Genomic DNA, 18,163 nt, shown 5'->3' with positions numbered 1-18,163 from the left:
TGAAATACTTTGATGATCAAGCTGAGGTAAACACATTTTTATTCTAAAATAATAATTTTTTTATGTATTTGGTACTATGATAATTACCTTTTAATCTGACAGGAACCCCTCATCAAAGAATCGATAAATAAAAAATCATCATACAAAGTATCATCTGATTAGGTAAAATGCATATTTTTTTTTCTAGCCGATAGGATTTCTCCATCTTCTCCCAGTCAGATCGCTCAAAGAACTTGACCAGGGAATCATTAACTGAATCACAAGTATTTGAAGAGTTCTGTCGCTCAAACAACTTGTCCAGGGACTGAATTTGGAGATCGTCAATTAGTTAGCACATAAGAAAGAAGAATATACACCATTAGATTTTATAAAGATCTAACGTCTAGACTAGCCTAAAGAGTTCAAATCAATACGATAAATAAATAAATATTTGTAATTAAAAAAAATTATCAGCATTGAGAATTTGCATGTAACAAGATATACCACTTATAGATGGACATAGGAAGGAAAAAGAATATTAAAAGGCCATACATTCGCACCTCAGATATGCTCCAAGCCATAAACGTTATGAACACAGACGGACTGCTCTGAACCTGCAGTTGCGAAACGTGAACGGAAGTTATGAAACCAAGCAAAGTTGAAGCCCTCTGATCGTTTATAACCATCGAACAATCTCACCTCGGGGATTTGCCGAACAAGAGCGAGAACAAAGTGAGTCCTCCCACCCCACTATAAAAAGGCAAGAAGCGGCGCTGATGGCACCAATCCTGCATCAAAACGGCACCAGTCCATCCTCAATTCAAACAGCAAGCATCACAATAGAAGAAATTCAGTAATAAAGATAGAGGCGTTAAACAATTCATTGCACCGATCGCGGCGTGGACCGTCTCAAGAATCGCGCAGGTCTGCAGGACGCCTTTTAACCAGAAGAAAAGAGAAAGCATCAGACCCCGCAGGTAATTCAGATGAGACAGCAGACAACGGGAGGGAAGGAGGAGGGGAGGAGGGTACAGATGAGGTCGCCGGCGACCGCGTACGCGGAGTGGACGGAGACGGGAGGGGCGAGGCAGGGCAGGAGGCGGAGGAGGGCGACGAACCTGAATCCACAAAGGAAACGAAAAGAAACATTAGTAGTGGAAGTAATGGCCACCGGCCGGTCGTCGCTGATTGCAGGTGGCTACCAACTACCATCCGAGCGCTTGGAGGGAGTTGTAGCAGACGAGGTAGAGCTTCGAAGGGCGAGCCATTGCTGCCGGCCTGCCGCAGTGTGCCGCCGGACGCCCAGCGGCGGCTGCCCGTGTCACTGTGTGGTTGTGGTTTCGACACCACCGAGGCGTTGACAAAAGGGTTAATTGTAACTGCCATTACAATTTACGTTTTTTTTAACCGACGCCACTCTTCTCGCTTGATAGAAAGGATGTTATTATAATTTATCAAAAATTGAAATATAACATTTTATACGTATTCAAGACTCTGAGGACCTGGAACCCTCATATAGACCAAAATATCCCTACTATGATCATCCATCCCTCATGTTGGCTCCACATGTCATCCTCTTTCTCCATTCTTTCTTCTCTCTGCTACAATCCTTCATCATCTTGCGACCATGAGTGTGTGAAATGAGCACGACAACCACCATGTGGGACCGGGCGAGTGGTTGAGGCGTAGATGACGGCGGACTGCGTGGTGGTGGTGACACGACCCGTGGTTGCCCCTGAGAGTTTGACGAAGGAAGGGGAAAGGGAGGAGCACGACTGTCAGTGGTAGAGGGGAAAGGAAGGAGCACGAGATTGGGGCGAGAAGAATAAGCAGCGGTGACAGGTGGAGGGGAAGGGGAGGCGCACAGTCGTGCGTGCAACGGCCTTCGACGATGTAGAAGGAGGAAGAGGGCCGCGCGGTGAAGGCGGAGGGAAAGAGGAGGAGCACGGTCACGCGGCGGTGGTCTTCGGTGGCTAGGGAGAACGGGAGGAGCAGGGTCGCGCGGCGGTGGAGGAGGGGAGGGGGTGGAGCGCGGGGACGAGGCGCGGGAGGGAGAAGCAACGGATGAGGCGCTGCTACCCGACAGCCACAGTTCCCACTCGCGATGTTGGAGATGGAGCAGACATTCCAAGGAGTTGAAGGTAGTAGAAGCACATGCACTCATTCCCATCCTCGAAGCACCGCTCCATGCCGCCGCACTGAGCAGCGCACGAGGATTAGGTGGCCGGATGAAGAAGAGCAAAGGAGGAGAGGGGAAGAAATGATGAAGGAAGAGGATGACATGTAGAGCTATTTATTGATGATGGGAGAGATAAAATCATAGTAGGGGTTGCTTTCTGCTCCAAATTAATCAGTCCGGTTCTACTCCGCTGGCCACGCCAATTTGTGTATCTAGATGAATTTAGAAGCAAAATGATATATCATGTGCACCTACACTGTTAATCTGATTAGAGATATCCAATTTTGGTGGGATCTAAAAGTAAAATGAGCCTTGTACCGCAGCGGTGCCGCTGCGTAAGGGTGGGGCAGAGGTTCGGAGGTTTTCTCGGTCTGTGTGAGGTTTTTCTACCTTAAGCACAAAGTCTTCAATGTGGTCTGTCCCAGCAGGTCGAGTTTTAAATGAGCCTCGTACCCGGTTTAGGGAGGATGAATCAAAAAATTGCATTCCGAATGCGGAGCTCTATATTTCTGTACAAAAGAGTGGATCTAAAAGCAAAATACTGATTTCATTCCAAATCAATATATCCTAATCAATCCAACATCTTTTAGTTTAGCCACGGGCCAACAAAGAGCTCTTATAATAATTTACCACAAAAAGAGCACTTGTAATAATTATACATTTCAACTTATATACTCACAACGTATGCACACTCGTCCCTATGAACGTACGTAGGCAAATCCTACGCTATGTGGGTCTTCAAAGATTGCCCTATGAATGTACGTACGCAAACCCTACTCTATGAGAGTCTTTGAAGATTGAGCCGGAAAATTCTCGAGATCGATGAAGTCACCACAAGCAGTTTGCTGTCGATGAGAACGTCATCTACCTACCACTGAAAACAGGATGCCATTAAATCCTAAAATATGCATTCCCCACATAGAGTCGGACCTAGGATCTGAGGTGCTAATCAGGCTTTTATAACCACTGGGCTATATGTCCTTTCGCGAATGACTAGACATTGATTAGCTTTACAATCTTGAGTGGGATTTTAGACTTGAAAAGAAAATACCATGTCTACTAAACAATGGGTGCCCCCTTCCTTTTGAATTTATGCAAGATATACATAATTGTACGACTTATCATTACAGGGTTCAAACAACACGCCAACTTGTGAGAAGCATGCATGGTTCTTATAACTTTAGACAAACCAATACTTCCTTTCAGAATTCCATTAGATTAATAGTTCCTCAAACTCACTCAGGCAACCCCCCCCCCCCCCCAGTTTTTGAAATACGCCAGTAAACCTGATTTGAGCTCACATTACATTTTGGATAGTATCTTCTGCCGTACGTATTTATTAATAATTAATAAAAGTTAATCTTCTAAGTAGATAGTATCATGAATAGTCCGTGGAAAGTATTGGGTAACTATATATACAAGTATTAATCAAATTTGAGTGGACTATTTGCTCCTTTTAGGGTTTGAGTTCGGCAGCTTTGGTTATACTCCCTCCATCCACTTTTGATAGTTATATTTCACCTTGACATAATGACCAAGAAAAATAATCTTACTTATCATATAATAAATGTAACACAGACTTTTTTGTTGGCTCTCCAATGTTTTAACTTTTTTTGTTGGCTCTCCAATGTTTTAACTGAGAACTCCTCATTACTAGTGTTATTTATTAACATAGCTCATGCTAATTGCAAATGTAGCTATCATTTTTGAGCATTTGAGTTTTTGAAATATAGCTATCAAAAGTGGATGGAGTGAGTACCACAGATCCTATAATTGACTGGGAATTGACCTCACAAGTCACTAGACATATACAATCGGCAACGCAAGCAAAATTGGAGAAGCTAGAGACAGGTCATTGCCTTGATTCTGTCCCCACTGGTTTGTCGGCTGTGGCCTTGCCAAGGACATCACGGTATGGACATCCAGACATGCATATAAAGATTTGAGTAAAGTACAATGTGGGTTGTTAAACTAGTTGAGCCGTTCTGTTCAGGTCTATGAACTTTAAAAATGCATTTTTAGGTCCAGGATCTATTTAAGTGAGTCACTCGAGGTCCACAACACCTCTAACCGCCTCTGATTGTCTACGTGGACGGCCAACTCGGATCCAACGTGGACTCGGATCTAACAAATTTGCAATTCCACCCTCCCGAACCGACCCACTCTCTCCCTCTCCATCCCCTCCTCCGGCGTCCTTCCTGTGCCGCCGCCCCTCCTCTGCTCCCTCCCTCCTCCGCCGGCGGGGGCGGAGAGCAGCGCGGCCGCAAAGCGCAAGGAGCTGCGCGGAGCTGGCTGAGGACGCAGCGGCGGGCCTGCAAGCGCACGACGGCCGCATGGAGCTGCGGCAACGGCGGACGACGAACGCGACAGCGAGGCTACCGGTGGCCGACGGGCGCGACCGTGCCCTGCTTCCGCCTGGCGGCTGCCTCCGCCTCCCACGGGACGGGTGCCCGATCCGCCCCAAGCCGGCTGTGTTTTTAGTCTCCCGGCGGCCTTCTCTTGGGGAGCGGGCCTCCTCACCTCCGCAGCTCGCCCGCCCCGCGCGCGCCCCCAAGGCGCTGCTCGCCGTGGCCTCCTCCGGAGCGACGCCGGTGGTTGGGAGGACGCCGGAGGGGATGGGGAGGGAGAGAGAGGGTCAGTTTGGGAGGGTGGAATTGCAAATTTGTTGGATGCGAGTCCACGTTGGATCCGAGTTGGCCGTCCACGTAGACGGTTAGAGGCGGTTTTAGGCGTTTTGGACCTCAAGTGACTCACTTAAATAGATCCTGGACATAAAAATGCATTTTCAAAGTTCATTGACCTGAACAGAACAGCTCAACTAGTTTAAGGACCCACAGTGCATTTTACTCTAAAGATTTCATTGTAGACATTTACTTCACTTGCAGCAATGTTATGACTCATAATAATTCCATATTATTAGTTCAAAACAATATATATACTATCATATAGCGTATAACTTTTTTTTTGTGAAATACATAGCACATAAGTTAACCCCATACAAACTAGTTGGCGGAAAGCAGCTCCAAACATTCACATAAATTGCTATTCATATTTACACACATTGGTAGTTCCTGAAACGATTTTATTCTTTCAAATTCAAAAAACACAAAATTAAATGGTGAACCTAACCTGGTGTACAATTATATTTTGAAGTAGTTTGGAGATGTATGATGTAACATGGATTTGGAAGTAAAATGTCACATTGCCTACTATTTATAATGGATCTAAAAGTAAAATAGCATGTCATGTTTCAAACTTTATACTCGTATAGATGGATCTAAAAGTCTCTTCAGATGAAAAACGTGTTAAGACACGGTCGCGAAAGAAAAAACTTTGCGATACGGTTTCACCTTAAATCATGGATAGTTGGATACAGGCCATCGATCCAAAATGTGAGCCCATCTCCCCTGGACAAATCTTCGTGTCTTGCATGGCCGTCTCATGTTCCACGCAGACGCAGCGCCGGAGCACACAGGCTGCGGAGGCTCTCTTGCATGCCCTGCTGCGCAGCGCTTTCATAGCACAGCCAAAGAAACCCGTCCTGGAAAACACTTTATTTTTTCGGGAGCACAACATCTCAGTCTTCGAGTCCTCGTTGTGCCTTTCTTGATCTCCTCGGCATCCATGGCTCCTGTGCGGGGTGCCAAGAAGAGGAAGCGGCCGGAGAAGCCCGTGCCGGCGCCGGCTCCAAGGTTGCCGCTGCCGCCGCTACCGGACGGCAGCGATTGGTGGAGCGCCTTCTATCGCAGGGTTGCAGGTCGCCTCTCCTCTCCCTCCCCTCCTTCCTTGGCTGCATCGCTGTGCTCTTTAGAGTTTAACCATGTCCGCCTACTTGCTCCTTTTGTTGCGATAAGCTTGATCACTGTCGCATGTAGAAAGTATCTAGTTCTGGGTAATGCGCGCGAGCCTCAAAAGATTGAGATAGTTCGTGGGTGGATCTGGAGGGAGTTGGAATTGCAGTTTGTGAGCGTCGATGTGTAGCTTAATCGATTGATTGCGCGAGATGGGCTTTGAGGATGCCGGTGCGTAGGGGCTTGATGCATTGGAGTGGTGCGTTGTGGTTGTGGATTGACAGCTTGGAACCGTGGCTGCTGACGCGATTGCTCGTGGCTTTTGTAGCATCCTTTCAGTAGAGCATATTTTGGGAATTTAGCGTTTGGTTTCCATTTCTTGCTGTTTGGTCATGTGTGTTCTGGAATCCAGATCTGTAAACTTGCCGCAATCACAATTTGAACAGAAGCTGAATTTAGGCGGCGGCGGTTTTGCGCACTTGTGTTGATTCGATCCAGAACCAGCTGCAGTGAAAGGCTGAAAGCTGATTCTCGATCCGGCAACTGACGATTTACACAACAATGCCTTGAAAATTTTCCTTTCCAAAACGGAGTGTTATGTTCTTAAGCTTTGAGGGGAAAGGAACATCTGCATCCTGTAATTATTCGATTTTGATGGGCTGCTGACTGGACATTCCAACAGTGATTTTGCAGTTTTGAAACTGTATCAGTATTTCTGTGCTATTGTGAAAAATTGAAGATGTTTCATGACTTATGAGTAGGTTGTCCCAATTAGGCGGTGTTTTTTTACAGGAAAAAGTCTTAGGAAACTGAAAGTCAGTTGTAAATGTTAGTGGTATGATTGCTACTTGTGGTATGATATTGTTTTTGCTAAAGTTTGAGTATGATTTTTCAAGTGGCAATTTCAGAGTCAACTAGTGTGGTTTATACAAGCATTGAGAGCTTGAGTTCTCTAGTATTATCACGAGCATTGTACTTGAAGAACGTGCAGGCATCATTCACAAGAACTTCGGAACTTTGTGTATTGTGAGTGGATCTCCAACAAACGGGCTTCTATTGAGAATTGTAATGCAATCTGATAGTTTCAAGATCCTCTTGCACTATTCATTGGAATATATCCTCAGTGTTTGGTGTGACATAGTCAAGTTCAGAGGTCAATTGTAGCAATCAGAAGTTTGTCTAGAACAGTGTCCTTTATTTTTTAAGAAAATTATTGGAGATCACAATTCTTTTATTTTTCTAAAATATGCAGGAGCTGAGAATCCCTACTACACCCTGCACAGCTATTCCACAGATGTTAGATCTTATCTCGACTCGTAAACTGATACTAATCAGTGGGAGCTGAGAATCCCTACACCCTGCACAGCTATTTGCTCATTCACTGTTCAAATGTATTTTTGGAAGATATGCCAGGCGTTAGTAGGGTCATTTAGATGTTAAAATTAAATGGCCTCATCGGCTAAAAAATCTGAGCTTGAAACTCAAAATTCAAACTTCTGTTGAATGAATATGTGAAGGGTTAAACCTAAAACTATATCCTCAACTTTTTTGCTCCAAGGCATGCATATCCCCTGCATTTTCTTGGGCAAAATTATGAAAATAAATTATAAATTCATACACTTATCTGGATATGTATGTTATGATCAACAATTTATCTTCCTTAAACATTTGGTTTCGTTGGACAATGCTGCACACATCTATGCTATATTGTTTGCAAAGGTTACATTTTAGATTGCTTAATAGTTACATAGCCACCATCATCTGTCTCACTCTGGTTGTAAATCATGTTGTTCCTAGCATTTTCTGATAGATATCATTTTATCTGAATTTTAAATTATTTGCCTTCCATAGATAGAGCCCTCGTGTTCCTGATGCATAACATATATTATGTATTTTCCTAGTAACAACACTACATAATCTTTTTTTCTGTTGTTGCCACAGGAAATTCCTCTTTCCCCAGAGAATACCAGACCATAGAGTCTGTCCTCAAGATGTCAAGAAAGACCTTCGACTATATCTGCTCGCTTGTCAAGAAGGATCTGACAACAAAGACATATGGTTTCAGAAACTTCAGGTTTGGTGACAAGACGATACTGGACGTGGAGGACCAGGTCGCAGTGGCTCTGATGAGGCTGACAACAGGGGAGTCGCTGCAGAACATAGGAATATGGTTTGGCATGAATCACTCAGCCATCTCAAACATCACATGGCGGTTCATTGAGTCCATGGAGGAACGCGCCATCTGTCACTTGAAGTGGCCGAGCCCTGAGGAGATGGCAACCATCAAGGCGAGATTCGAGAAGATTTATGGCCTCCCAAACTGCTGCGGTGCCATTGACACCACTCACATTCTCATGTGTTCCTCAGCTCAGCCCAACAGCAGGGTCTGGCTGGACGATGAGAACAAAAACAGCATGGTGTTGCAGGCTGTTGTTGACACCGACATGAGGTTCAGAGACATCGTCAGTGGCTGGCCTGGGAGCTTGGATGACTCGTGCATCCTGCGCACTTCAGGCTTGTATAGGCTGTGCCAGAAAGGCATCAGGCTGGACGGGCAAATGGAGCTTCCTGGAGGTTCCGCGGTCAGGGAATATATCGTTGGAGACTCAAGCTATCCTCTACTTCCCTGGCTGATGACCCCATACCAAGGACAGGATCTCCCAGCGGCCAAGGCGGAATTCAACAAGAGGCACACGGCAGCGACGAAGGTAGTGCAGACCGCATTGGCGACACTCAAGGGGAGGTGGCGGGTCATCCAGGGAGAGCTGTGGAGGCCTGACAAGCACCGGCTGCCGAGGATCATATTCGTCTGCTGCTTGATCACCAACATCATTATCGACATGGAAGGCACTCCAAGCAAAGAGATGCTGGTTTCGGGCAACCATGACCATGGCTACAAGCAGCAATACAGCAACGTCGCAGATGACAATGCAGCCAAGCAGAGAGATGACCTGTCTCATCATGTCACCGCTGGCGAGTAGACAACGTGAGCTCGTAGTTGTTTTCTGTGCTTTTTTGCACCCCATTTATATAGAACGATGGATATAAAATTGTAAGGTGAATTTTGGCAGAATCCGATAATGCTGGTTTCAGCAAGATGGTACAATGTTGAAGATTGTAGCCCAAATTCGTTTAGATAGGACATGCCAAGTTATCTTCATAAGCATGCCATTTTTCAGTTGTCAAACAGCAAAAGGTTAAACTAAACGATCAGGAACTGAACCAATCATAATTGGAACAACCACGTTACACAAACTTTGACGGCTTGCAAAACTGAACGGCCAGAGAATGTTGCCATTTTACACATCAATAGACTTCAGAAAATTTCATTCTCAAATGCTAAAAGAATGTATTATAGTATCCTTAAACATAGCTATAGGATGATACACCATCTTCACCCCCCAAATTGAAAGCACAACATCACATCACATGAGAAGGGACTTGGCCAAGTGCTCTCTTGCTTGCGTTAGGGCATTGACTAAGGTCTGCACGAAAAAGTGATAGATGGTAAGTTAAAAGCAACCAGTTTACTTCAGTTCAAAACTAAAGTGAATGCAGCTGCAGACTACCTGCTCCGCGGATGAAGCACTCTCCAATCCATGACCTGTCACCTTCTCAGCTATCTCTCTCCCTTCTGTTTCAAGAACAATCCTGTGCAGCCATTCAAGAAAATTAAGTATAGTAATGGAGCATATATTACAAGCTGATTACAGTTTGCTCTGTTATCCGTATCACTAAGCTTGACACCAATTAGAGCACAGGGGTGTGGTAGTTGCAGTCAAGGATTCGAAACCTAACTCCTTAAAAATCAAATATACACGATTCATTATGTTCATACTCAGTTTTGTTCCATTTGAAAACAAACAATGGGGACAGGATGTGTATTTTTCAGGGGAAAAAAAACATCGTTTCACGTATCAAATTGTCCACCCCAGTAGCCCACTAGAGGCATGGTTGGGGTACATAACACCAGACTACTAAACCTTTTATCTAGTGAATGCAACCATTTATAAAATTGAGGCCTAATAGAATTCTATTGCCATGGCTCCAATGCAAAAATGAAAGATAGGTGAGATGACATTCAGGTGATTTCAGATCAATAGAATGATAATAATGTACACAACACAAGGAACAAAAGAATAGAACCCTAAATATCATTTAAAGGCTTTACCCTCCATCAACAATTTCATCAAGACATAATAGGATCAGGTCCAAATTCTCAAGTGCTGTTCTTTTGTCGACCATGTTTCTGAAACCACCAAAATTGGAGACACATCCATACACAATCAGCATTAAAATGTAATAGAACAAACAGTGGTTGAAAAGCTAAACTTTAATAGAGAGAGAACAACTTGAGAAGTCGGTCAACAGCATCAGAGAAACCCTGAAGAACTGATGCTAAAATAAGCTCATTCTCCTCTTCTCCTCCAGTAACAAAAAAGTGCAGGTCTTGGATGAACTTATATACCACAATTTGACCGTCAAACATTACAATCTCAGCTGTTAAAGAGGAACAACACATATATTAAATACTTGAAGAAGCAAGCAGAAAATTTCACGCAGTCACATCTACATGTTTAAGGAGAAATTAAAGCCAGTCAGATGAAGAGTTAGCCCAAGCTCATGTTCGGATTGATTCTGTGAGTGGGAGCTGTATAAAATCAGCGCTCCAATTGAAGTTAATTCAAGATACAAGGGAGAACCTTGTGTGAAAGAAGCAATCAATAATATGATTGACAATAACATGGCATAGCCACCACTGGCAAATGAGTAATAATTTGCTGAGCAAAATAATCTGAAAACAAGAATGGTGTATTTTAACATTGGAGAAGTGGCTCTACCCCCTTCAGGACGGACAACAACACATCCCCATGAATGCAGAAAGTCATATTCCCTTGTAGTAATTAACTATGGCAACCGGCGATCAGTCTATCACAAATATATTAAGCCTTACCAGCACCGGAACATATGGAATGGATTCTAACAGATACACACATCAGATTCATGAGTTCATTATGAGATTCATGATTTCATTACGAGATAATAACAAGCGCGTGCTTTGGAACTGTAAGCTAACACACTAACACCCCCCGTATAAGAGAGATTCAGATGCAAATTACCTTCCGTTCCAGCATTCGCCTTCTGGGTTTTCGCGAAGACCGACTTCTCGAATGCCAGCTTCGCGGAGAGCGTGGGCCAGTCATCGCTGTAGTACTTCACGGCGACGCGCTTTCCCTCGGAGTCCAGCAAAAGGATGTTCTTCACCGACGGGCAGGTCTCCTGCACCAACAAAGGCCCAACCCTATTACCACAACGACCCACAAATCGAGGCGACCACCACCACCGTCCGCAGATCCCACCGCGCTTGCAGCGAAATGAGAAGGAATGACCCAATACGGTGGCACGAGAGAGAGAGAGAGAGAGGGAGAGAGAGGGGGGGGAGAGAGAGAGAGAGAGAGAGAGAGAGAGAGAGAGAGAGAGAGAGAGAGAGAGAGAGAGAGAGGAGGGAACGAGGTGGCGCGCCCCAGAGGCCGGATCTCGGAGGGACGGATCGGGGCAGATCAAGAGACCGGCAGCGCCGCGAGCGCGCGCGGTGTAGCGAGAGAGACCGGAGGAGGGCGTGGGCGGGGGATGGGGTCGCCTACCATGGCGAGAGGCTGACGAGCTAGCTGCGGGGCGCCGGGGTGGGGGGCGGAGGGGACGGTGGTCGGGGGTAGCCGGCGGTAGCGCAGCGCGGACAGGGAAGACGCCGCGTTCAGAGAGAGTAGGAGACTAGTGGAACAGAAGGCTGAATTTTTTAAATTTTAATATTATTTTTTTCCGATTTATCAAAAATATATGCCGAATTTTTTTTTTTGCAAAAATGTCATCCTGCCGCCAGTTCATCCGGCGGAAGGTAGGTACTGCCGGACGAACCGGCGGTATGGTACTGTAGCGACTTCTAGCGGCACTGTAGCGACTTACCGCCAAATCAACCGGCGGTACTACAGCAAATCACTGTAGCACATTTTCAAAAAATTATAACAAATTCATATGGATTCGGATGGAGATAAAATTTATACGAAAATTATAGACCTCGACGAGATCTACAACTTTATAATTCAAATTTTTTTCATTTAGAATCATTCTGGTGTTTAAATAATCGACACAACATTTAGATCTAAAAAATCAAATCTAAACAAGTCGTGCTGCTCATCGGGAGTGCATCGGGAATTTTTCATCTAAACAACGCTAGACTTGTTGTAATTACAAAGTTGTTTAGATCGGCGATTTCCGGTGCACTCCCGATGAGCAGCACGACTTATTTAGATCTGATTTTTTAGATCTAAATGTTGTGTCGATTATTTAAACACTAGAATGATTCTAAATGAAAAAAGTTTGAATTACAAAGCTGTAGATCTCGTCGAGGTCTATAATTTTCGTATAAATTTTATCTCCATCCGAATCCATATGAATTTGTATAATTTTTTGAAAATGTGATACAGTGATTTGCTACAGTACCGCCGGTCAATTTAGCGTCCCGTCGCTACAGTAATCATACCGCCGGTTCATCCGGCGGTACCCACCTGGCGGCAGGATGATATTTTTGCAAAAAAAATTCAACATATATTTTTGATAAATCGAAAAAAAATAATATAAAAATTTTAAAAACTCCAGAAGGCTAGGTTGTTGGGCTTGTTAGGATGGGCCGACGTGCAGTTTGGGCCTCGTTTCGATGGCCACCACCTGCCAGGGACCGCGAAGTCGCCGGGTCAGGAAAAAGGAGAGCCTCCAGAGGCTGCTGGTTGACCGGCGGCGGCCAACGTGGCTGGCTCCGTGGTCGCCGGCCTGCCGGATCTCGTTCGCACGGCGCGCCGGCCCCGCCGCCTGATCGTGGCATCCAGCGATGAGCCGGCGTCGCGCAGCTTCAGTTCACTCGGGTTCAGAACTGAAAGCCATTCGGGTCCCAATTACTCCCCGACTTTTGCGATCGGCCTGCCTCGCCGGCTCGCCGCCTCACGGGGTTGGTATAACTTGGCACGACCGGACCCTGGTCATCAGAGTCAGCATGGATCCGTTAGAAGCAGCTGAACGTGACCTGCTGCTGGATCATTGCCGTCTGATCTGTGCGAGCGTGTATGTGTATCCGCCTAGAACCTGCCTGGTTCAACGAAGTGCGCGCAACAATATTTGCTGGCGTCACCTCTTGATTGGTCAGGGTTGAAATCACAGTGGTTGGTGGACATTGCTACATTACATCAGTCTTCCCTGCTGCACAATTGGTCAAATACTATGCTTAGCCATCCAGACCGGGGCCTTTTAACCACACCAACCAGAATAGCCGATACGATTCAGCAGAGAGAAAGCTGACTAGGCCATTCATTGACCTTGAAGCGTATCGTGCAGATAGAAGTTGTTGCTGACGCGTGCTGAATGTGAGCTCTCACTTTCCGAGACATGGAGATTCAGGTCAGGGTCCGGCAAAAGCGAGCCACTTCGGCAAGTCCAGTTTCAACCACCAACCCAAACCTGGGTGTGAAACGCTGAGCCACTCCGGCAGTGCACCAATGCGCCCAGTTCAACCACCTGACGCCGAGCTACCACGACCGCGGCTCGCTCTCCGTCCAGACGTCGCACCCGCCGCGCCGCGCGGACGCGAAACCTCCGATCTGACGGCTGCCGACGCCCGCCCGATGAAGCTTTAATTGAGGCAGCTTGGTGCGAAACCTACGTGTGCGTTTCTTGTTACCAAGCCCAATTAATCCAGCGTAGAAAAAGCGTACCGACATCTAGAAACTTTTTACACTCGCCAGTCAAATTCCTACTACTAGAGCTGAGGTAAAGCTAGTCGGGCGTCGCGCTCTATATATAGCCGGGCACGCCGCAGGCCTCCTGGACACCGTTGCACTTGAGCCATCGATCGAGTAGCTCGGATCGGAGAGGCAAGCAGGCCAGGAGATCGATGGAGACCGGCGTGGACGCGGCCGGCGTCCTCGTGTTCCTCTCGCAGCAGCGCCAGCGGCACGGCAGCGGCGGCGGCGCGAGGACGGCGGGGCTCGCCACCCGCGGGCGCGTGTTCGAGTGCAAGACGTGCGGCCGGCGGTTCCCGACGTTCCAGGCGCTGGGCGGCCACCGCGCCAGCCACAGCCGCCCCAGGCCCTACCACGGCGCGGCGGGGCCGCGCCGGGCGACGCCGCTGGAGGCGCACGGCGAGTGCGCGGCGGCGGCGGCGGCGGCCGGGCCGAGGGTGCACGGCTGCCCCGTCTGCGGGCTCGAGTTCGCGGTCGGGCAGGCACTGGACGGCCACATGCGGCGGCACCGGACCACGGCGGCCGCCGGGACCTTCCGATCCGGGGACGCGACGTCGGTGGAGGGTGAAGACGTTGGCGCCGGTGGCATCTGCTTGGACTTGAACCTGGCGCCGTCCGAGAACTGCGCCAAGTGTCAGAGGAACGCTGTGCTCGGCGACACGGTGCAAGGCGTGCAGAACACTTTGATATTGGACTGCCCTCTTTGAGAAGCTGCCTACTACCGGCCCATCTTCATCAACAGAGTTATACTGGACACGAACATCCCTTGGTATAAAGAGCACTCCCTCCTATTTTCGAATGAAACCTGAGGTTCAACCGTTTTATTCTTTGAGAAACGCTTAATCTAACAATTCATTAATTATATTATGCTACGTAAATTTGGTATCCTTAGATTAATATTTAAAGTCACTCCCAGCTGTTATAAATTTTATAGCCACGAACAATTTGACATTTACGGTCAAAGTATGTCATTGGTGATCATATTATGTCAAACCACAGTAATAAAAGAACAGCAAAGTTGTTTTCCGAAAAAAAAAACAGATCGCAAGGCAAAATACAATGCCACAATGCACGCCAGAGCATCACGTTATTCCATGCATTGATAGATAAAATGCAAACCCAACGACATGGATTTCATTCATTACACACTGTAGGGAGGGGAGAGTTTTTTCAACGGACCGAAATCCAGAGTGCAATAGCTCCCAGCAATAGCAATAGCTACGTCAACAGCAAGAGGTGATTGCTTCAAAGAATGGAAGCAAACACGAGTACAACCACATCAGTATATCATAAGTGGCTTCTTCAAATTCTTCCTATAACAGCCAAGCGGGAAATAAATAACGTCAAATAATCAATGATCATGGACATCACACATTGCTTATGAGCCGCAGCAAGCGGATCGCTGACCAGCTGCTTGCTCGGTACCCTGATCTGGCTTGTTAATCTTGATTGCCTTCTCCTACAGTGCGCAAGGATATACTGCTCAGATCATAGGTTGAGATGGAATTCCAAATGTAAATAGGTGCAATTATCTGTACCTCAGGCTTAGAATCAGTCTCCGCAAGCCTCTGCTTGATATCACGTGCAATTGAGAAAAACACTTGCTCGACGTTAAGGTTTGTCTTGGCACTCTGCAAAACACAGAACGCTGCTGTGAGACTAGAACGACTGTCACTGAAAAGATTCGATTCAGGCAGAAACTTACAGTTTCAAAGAACTTGATCCCGTACTCATCAGCAAGCGCTTGTCCTTTTGCAGTAGGTACAGCCTGATGCAACAGTTACAGTAAAGTTAAGCATGATAACTAGTGATTTCAAACAAAGGACACTGGCTGAAATCAGTCAAACATTATAGAACATTAGAGCAATTAAATGGAAAAATAACTTCAGGGATCTCTACCCTTTTGCTCTCATCCATATCTGCCTTATTGCCGACCAATATTTTGTTGACATTATCAGAGGCATGTTGCTCAATGTTCCGAATCCAGTTTCGGATGTCTGTATGTTAGGTAAACCAATTGTCAACAAATGGGTAGAACTGTTCAAAATGGAAGCATTAGGGAGTAGAGTGTGTGATTAAGAGCGTACTGTTAAAAGAAGACTCATCGGTGACATCATAAACCAACAGGATGCCCATAGCTCCTCGGTAGTATGCTGAGATAAAATAAAGTTTACTAGGTCAAAATATTTATCATATAATTTCAAGGAAGCAGAGCATCGGAAATGAAATAAAACATTATACCAGTGGTAATGGTCCGGAAGCGTTCTTGGCCCGCTGTGTCCCAAATCTGTAGCTTGATGCGCTTGCCATCCAACTCTATTGTTCTTATCTTAAAATCAATACTACACAAAATAAGCATTGAAATCAGTGTGGAGTACATAACAAATACTGCAATCCCTTTGGATGTGGAAAGATATGATGAGCAGCTAAACAATCTTCACGACACCGAAGAGACTTACCCAATTGTGGTAATAAAGCTTGTAGTGAAGGAACCATCGGAGAACCGCAATAGGAGGCAACTCTTGCCAACACCTATAAACAAGTAGCAGGAGTGCTTGTCAGGCAATTGACACAACAGAAAACTTAACCAACGGACATGACTAGCTACACACTAACTTTTCAGTCAAAAACAAAACTTCATATAGTAACTGTCCAAAACTATACATATTATAACAACATAGCTACACATAGCTACTAGAGCAAGACTCAGCAATTAGCGTAATACCAAGGTTATGCCAGGAATCAATGGACTTCAAGCAAATACTAGAAATGCTCAAAACCAATGCATAGAACACATAGACACCCTTGTGTAGCAAGATCCACTTAGTTGATCATCAGTAACGCTGTATCAGGTAAAGAGTGAAATATGGTTAAAATGGCTCAGATAGAGTACACAGCAATGCATCTAATTTTGTTGAGGCATATTTTGTGGTTAAGTTTTTTAAAAAATTGTAATGTTTTACCAGTGCCGATAGATTAGTTTCACTGCTCCATCCCCCACAAGCAAGAAAGAAGAAACCCTCTTTACCCACTTACAACAGCAAATTCAATAGTTTCATGGTTTTAATAAAAGACAGAACAGCACACAACATCACATACGAATGATTTTTTTTCATCATCTGAAGCACCTATATTGAACATATTCTGAAGTAACACTTTCTAGTCTCTCCACTCAATGCAAGAATGGGTAAAAGAAACAATTGCTTAACCAGGAAGTATCAGCTCAACACGTCAACCTTTGAACTGGTCTACCAACTTAATCTGCAGAGCAAGGAACTTTCAAAACGCACTTCCACAAATCCGACTGTTTCCAGTGTGCATATTCCTCGAACCAAACAAGTTCCACAAGTGATTGTTCGTCAATGAAGGGGAAAAATCTCACAGCAATTTCACAAGTGGATGTTCATCCAAGCAAGCCAAAAAAAAAGCGCAGCAAGGCACAATCCATCCTTCCATCACTGCCCGCCTAGTTTCGCATCTCAAACTAACGCAGCAAAGCGGCTACTAGATGAACGAACGGTGAGTTAGGCAGAAAGCAGGAACCAGCAAGCAACATCTCCGCCGCTCTGTACTACGAAGTAGAAACTGGACACGCATCATTCGCACGAATACGGCTACAGGCAGCAGAAGCGAGATCCACATGGCGCGTAAGCCAAGCCCAACCCCCGATCCCACGAACGCCCGCGCGCGTGCAGACGAACACATCCATCTACTGAGAGATACATAAAGAGCGAGAGAGATCTAGTGGCACCCACCGCTATCCCCAATGAGGAGCAGCTTAACAAGGTAGTCGTAGTCGGCCCGGGCCCTCGCCGGCGGCGCCGCCATGCCGCCCCTCTTCCTCCGGTGCCCGGGGCGCGCAAACCCCCCGACCTGCACGCAGAGGGCGGACGAGGAACCCGCGGCGTGAGCGACCCCGGGGGAATGGCGGCGGCGGACGGCGGGGGGTAGGGCGGATCGGCGGGCTCACCTGCGGGCGTGGGGCGCGGGTATCGAGGAGCGGGCGGCGCCGGATCTGGGGGCTGCGCAGACGGAGGGGGGGAGCGAGACGGGATTTTTTTTCCGTGGGGGGTAAAACCAAAACCAATCGGTGGTGGTTTGATTCGGCCGGGGGCCGGGCGCGTGAGCCACCGTGTGATATGATGGGGTCAGGTCGGGTCGGGTCCTTTGGATTGGAAAAAAAGAGACTGTTCGGCTTGTTTTGTTTTGACTGTCTCGATTTATTTTAATTTATTTTTTTTCACAAAATACTATTTATTCTATCAGTCCTACATTATTTATGTCGTCAACCGAACAAGCTCAAGGGCTTTGGCCGGCTGGGTGACTCGCGGCGGTTTGCGATGATGCTTAACCCGAGGTGAGCAGCCACGGACCGGCGACCGGTGAGCTTAACCCTGACACCGGGTGGAATCCTGCGCTAATGG

At 46.5% G+C, this 18,163-nt stretch overlaps 5 protein-coding genes across 8 annotated transcripts; 2 read left to right on the top strand and 3 right to left on the bottom strand.

Moving 5' to 3' along the window:
- Positions 1-8: 8 nt before the first annotated feature.
- On the bottom strand, positions 9-1,387 carry LOC120698441 (very-long-chain (3R)-3-hydroxyacyl-CoA dehydratase hpo-8-like). Of its 4 annotated transcripts, XR_005684841.1 has the most exons (6): positions 1,189-1,351; positions 1,012-1,097; positions 869-916; positions 679-767; positions 540-593; positions 9-304 (listed from the first exon to the last, which is right to left on the bottom strand). XR_005684841.1 is itself a non-coding variant. In XM_039982057.1 (5 exons), the coding sequence occupies exons 1-5, from the start codon at positions 1,363-1,365 to the stop codon at positions 566-568; spliced, it is 435 nt and encodes a 144-aa protein (XP_039837991.1). In that variant the 5' UTR covers positions 1,366-1,387; the 3' UTR covers positions 9-565. The 4 variants fall into 4 exon arrangements, 2 of the variants coding, with proteins under 2 accessions (XP_039837991.1, XP_039837993.1); XR_005684840.1 differs by having other exon boundaries at positions 679-916; positions 1,189-1,352; XM_039982057.1 differs by having other exon boundaries at positions 9-593; positions 1,182-1,387.
- Positions 1,388-5,617: 4,230 nt separating this feature from the next.
- On the top strand, positions 5,618-9,084 carry LOC120698435 (protein ALP1-like). Its single transcript, XM_039982033.1, has 2 exons — positions 5,618-5,915; positions 7,891-9,084. The coding sequence occupies exons 1-2, from the start codon at positions 5,783-5,785 to the stop codon at positions 8,928-8,930; spliced, it is 1,173 nt and encodes a 390-aa protein (XP_039837967.1). The 5' UTR covers positions 5,618-5,782; the 3' UTR covers positions 8,931-9,084.
- Positions 9,085-9,152: 68 nt separating this feature from the next.
- Positions 9,153-11,734, bottom strand: LOC120698436 (coatomer subunit zeta-1). The gene is made up of 6 exons (XM_039982034.1): positions 11,595-11,734; positions 11,070-11,229; positions 10,302-10,449; positions 10,121-10,198; positions 9,519-9,600; positions 9,153-9,434 (listed from the first exon to the last, which is right to left on the bottom strand). The coding sequence occupies exons 1-6, from the start codon at positions 11,595-11,597 to the stop codon at positions 9,375-9,377; spliced, it is 531 nt and encodes a 176-aa protein (XP_039837968.1). The 5' UTR covers positions 11,598-11,734; the 3' UTR covers positions 9,153-9,374.
- A 2,157-nt stretch (positions 11,735-13,891) lies between these two features.
- On the top strand, positions 13,892-14,732 carry LOC120698434 (zinc finger protein ZAT12-like). The gene has a single exon (XM_039982032.1). It carries the CDS (start codon positions 13,892-13,894, stop codon positions 14,444-14,446), a length of 555 nt encoding a protein of 184 aa, XP_039837966.1. The 3' UTR covers positions 14,447-14,732.
- A 75-nt stretch (positions 14,733-14,807) lies between these two features.
- On the bottom strand, positions 14,808-17,875 carry LOC120698433 (ras-related protein RABE1c-like). Its single transcript, XM_039982031.1, has 9 exons — positions 17,710-17,875; positions 17,495-17,612; positions 16,199-16,271; positions 15,981-16,081; positions 15,827-15,892; positions 15,639-15,736; positions 15,445-15,507; positions 15,278-15,370; positions 14,808-15,198 (listed from the first exon to the last, which is right to left on the bottom strand). Exons 2-9 carry the CDS (start codon positions 17,565-17,567, stop codon positions 15,118-15,120), a joined length of 648 nt encoding a protein of 215 aa, XP_039837965.1. The 5' UTR covers positions 17,568-17,612; positions 17,710-17,875; the 3' UTR covers positions 14,808-15,117.
- Between the last annotated feature and the right edge of the window lie 288 nt (positions 17,876-18,163).

This window comes from Panicum virgatum, chromosome 3K (assembly GCF_016808335.1).
Source record: "Panicum virgatum strain AP13 chromosome 3K, P.virgatum_v5, whole genome shotgun sequence".
In the NCBI taxonomy this organism is placed as follows: Eukaryota; Viridiplantae; Streptophyta; class Magnoliopsida; order Poales; family Poaceae; genus Panicum; species Panicum virgatum.
The sequence above is the reverse complement of the archived record's forward strand: the minus strand, read 5'-3'. Positions and strand labels throughout refer to the sequence as shown.

Bases quoted from the DNA above. Each gene is read 5' to 3' on its own strand.
- LOC120698436 (XM_039982034.1), bottom strand. The intron at 10,199-10,301 runs GTTGTTCTCTCT...TGGTGGTTTCAG, and splicing joins GCTGTTGACCGACTTCTCAA to AAACATGGTCGACAAAAGAA. The intron at 9,601-10,120 runs GTAAAGCCTTTA...ATGGCTGCACAG, and splicing joins GATGAAATTGTTGATGGAGG to GATTGTTCTTGAAACAGAAG.
- LOC120698441 (XM_039982057.1), bottom strand. From the start codon at position 1,365: ATGGCAGTTACAATTAACCCTTTTGTCAACGCCTCGGTGGTGTCGAAA. The intron at 917-1,011 runs GTACCCTCCTCC...TCTGGTTAAAAG, and splicing joins GGTCGCCGGCGACCTCATCT to GCGTCCTGCAGACCTGCGCG. The intron at 768-868 runs GTGCAATGAATT...GTTTTGATGCAG, and splicing joins GACGGTCCACGCCGCGATCG to GATTGGTGCCATCAGCGCCG.
- LOC120698433 (XM_039982031.1), bottom strand. From the start codon at position 17,567: ATGGCGGCGCCGCCGGCGAGGGCCCGGGCCGACTACGACTACCTTGTT. The intron at 15,893-15,980 runs GTATAATGTTTT...ATTTTATCTCAG, and splicing joins CTTCCGGACCATTACCACTG to CATACTACCGAGGAGCTATG. The intron at 15,737-15,826 runs GTACGCTCTTAA...CCTAACATACAG, and splicing joins CGATGAGTCTTCTTTTAACA to ACATCCGAAACTGGATTCGG.
- LOC120698434 (XM_039982032.1), top strand. From the start codon at position 13,892: ATGGAGACCGGCGTGGACGCGGCCGGCGTCCTCGTGTTCCTCTCGCAG.
- LOC120698435 (XM_039982033.1), top strand. From the start codon at position 5,783: ATGGCTCCTGTGCGGGGTGCCAAGAAGAGGAAGCGGCCGGAGAAGCCC. The intron at 5,916-7,890 runs GTCGCCTCTCCT...TTGTTGCCACAG, and splicing joins CTTCTATCGCAGGGTTGCAG to GAAATTCCTCTTTCCCCAGA.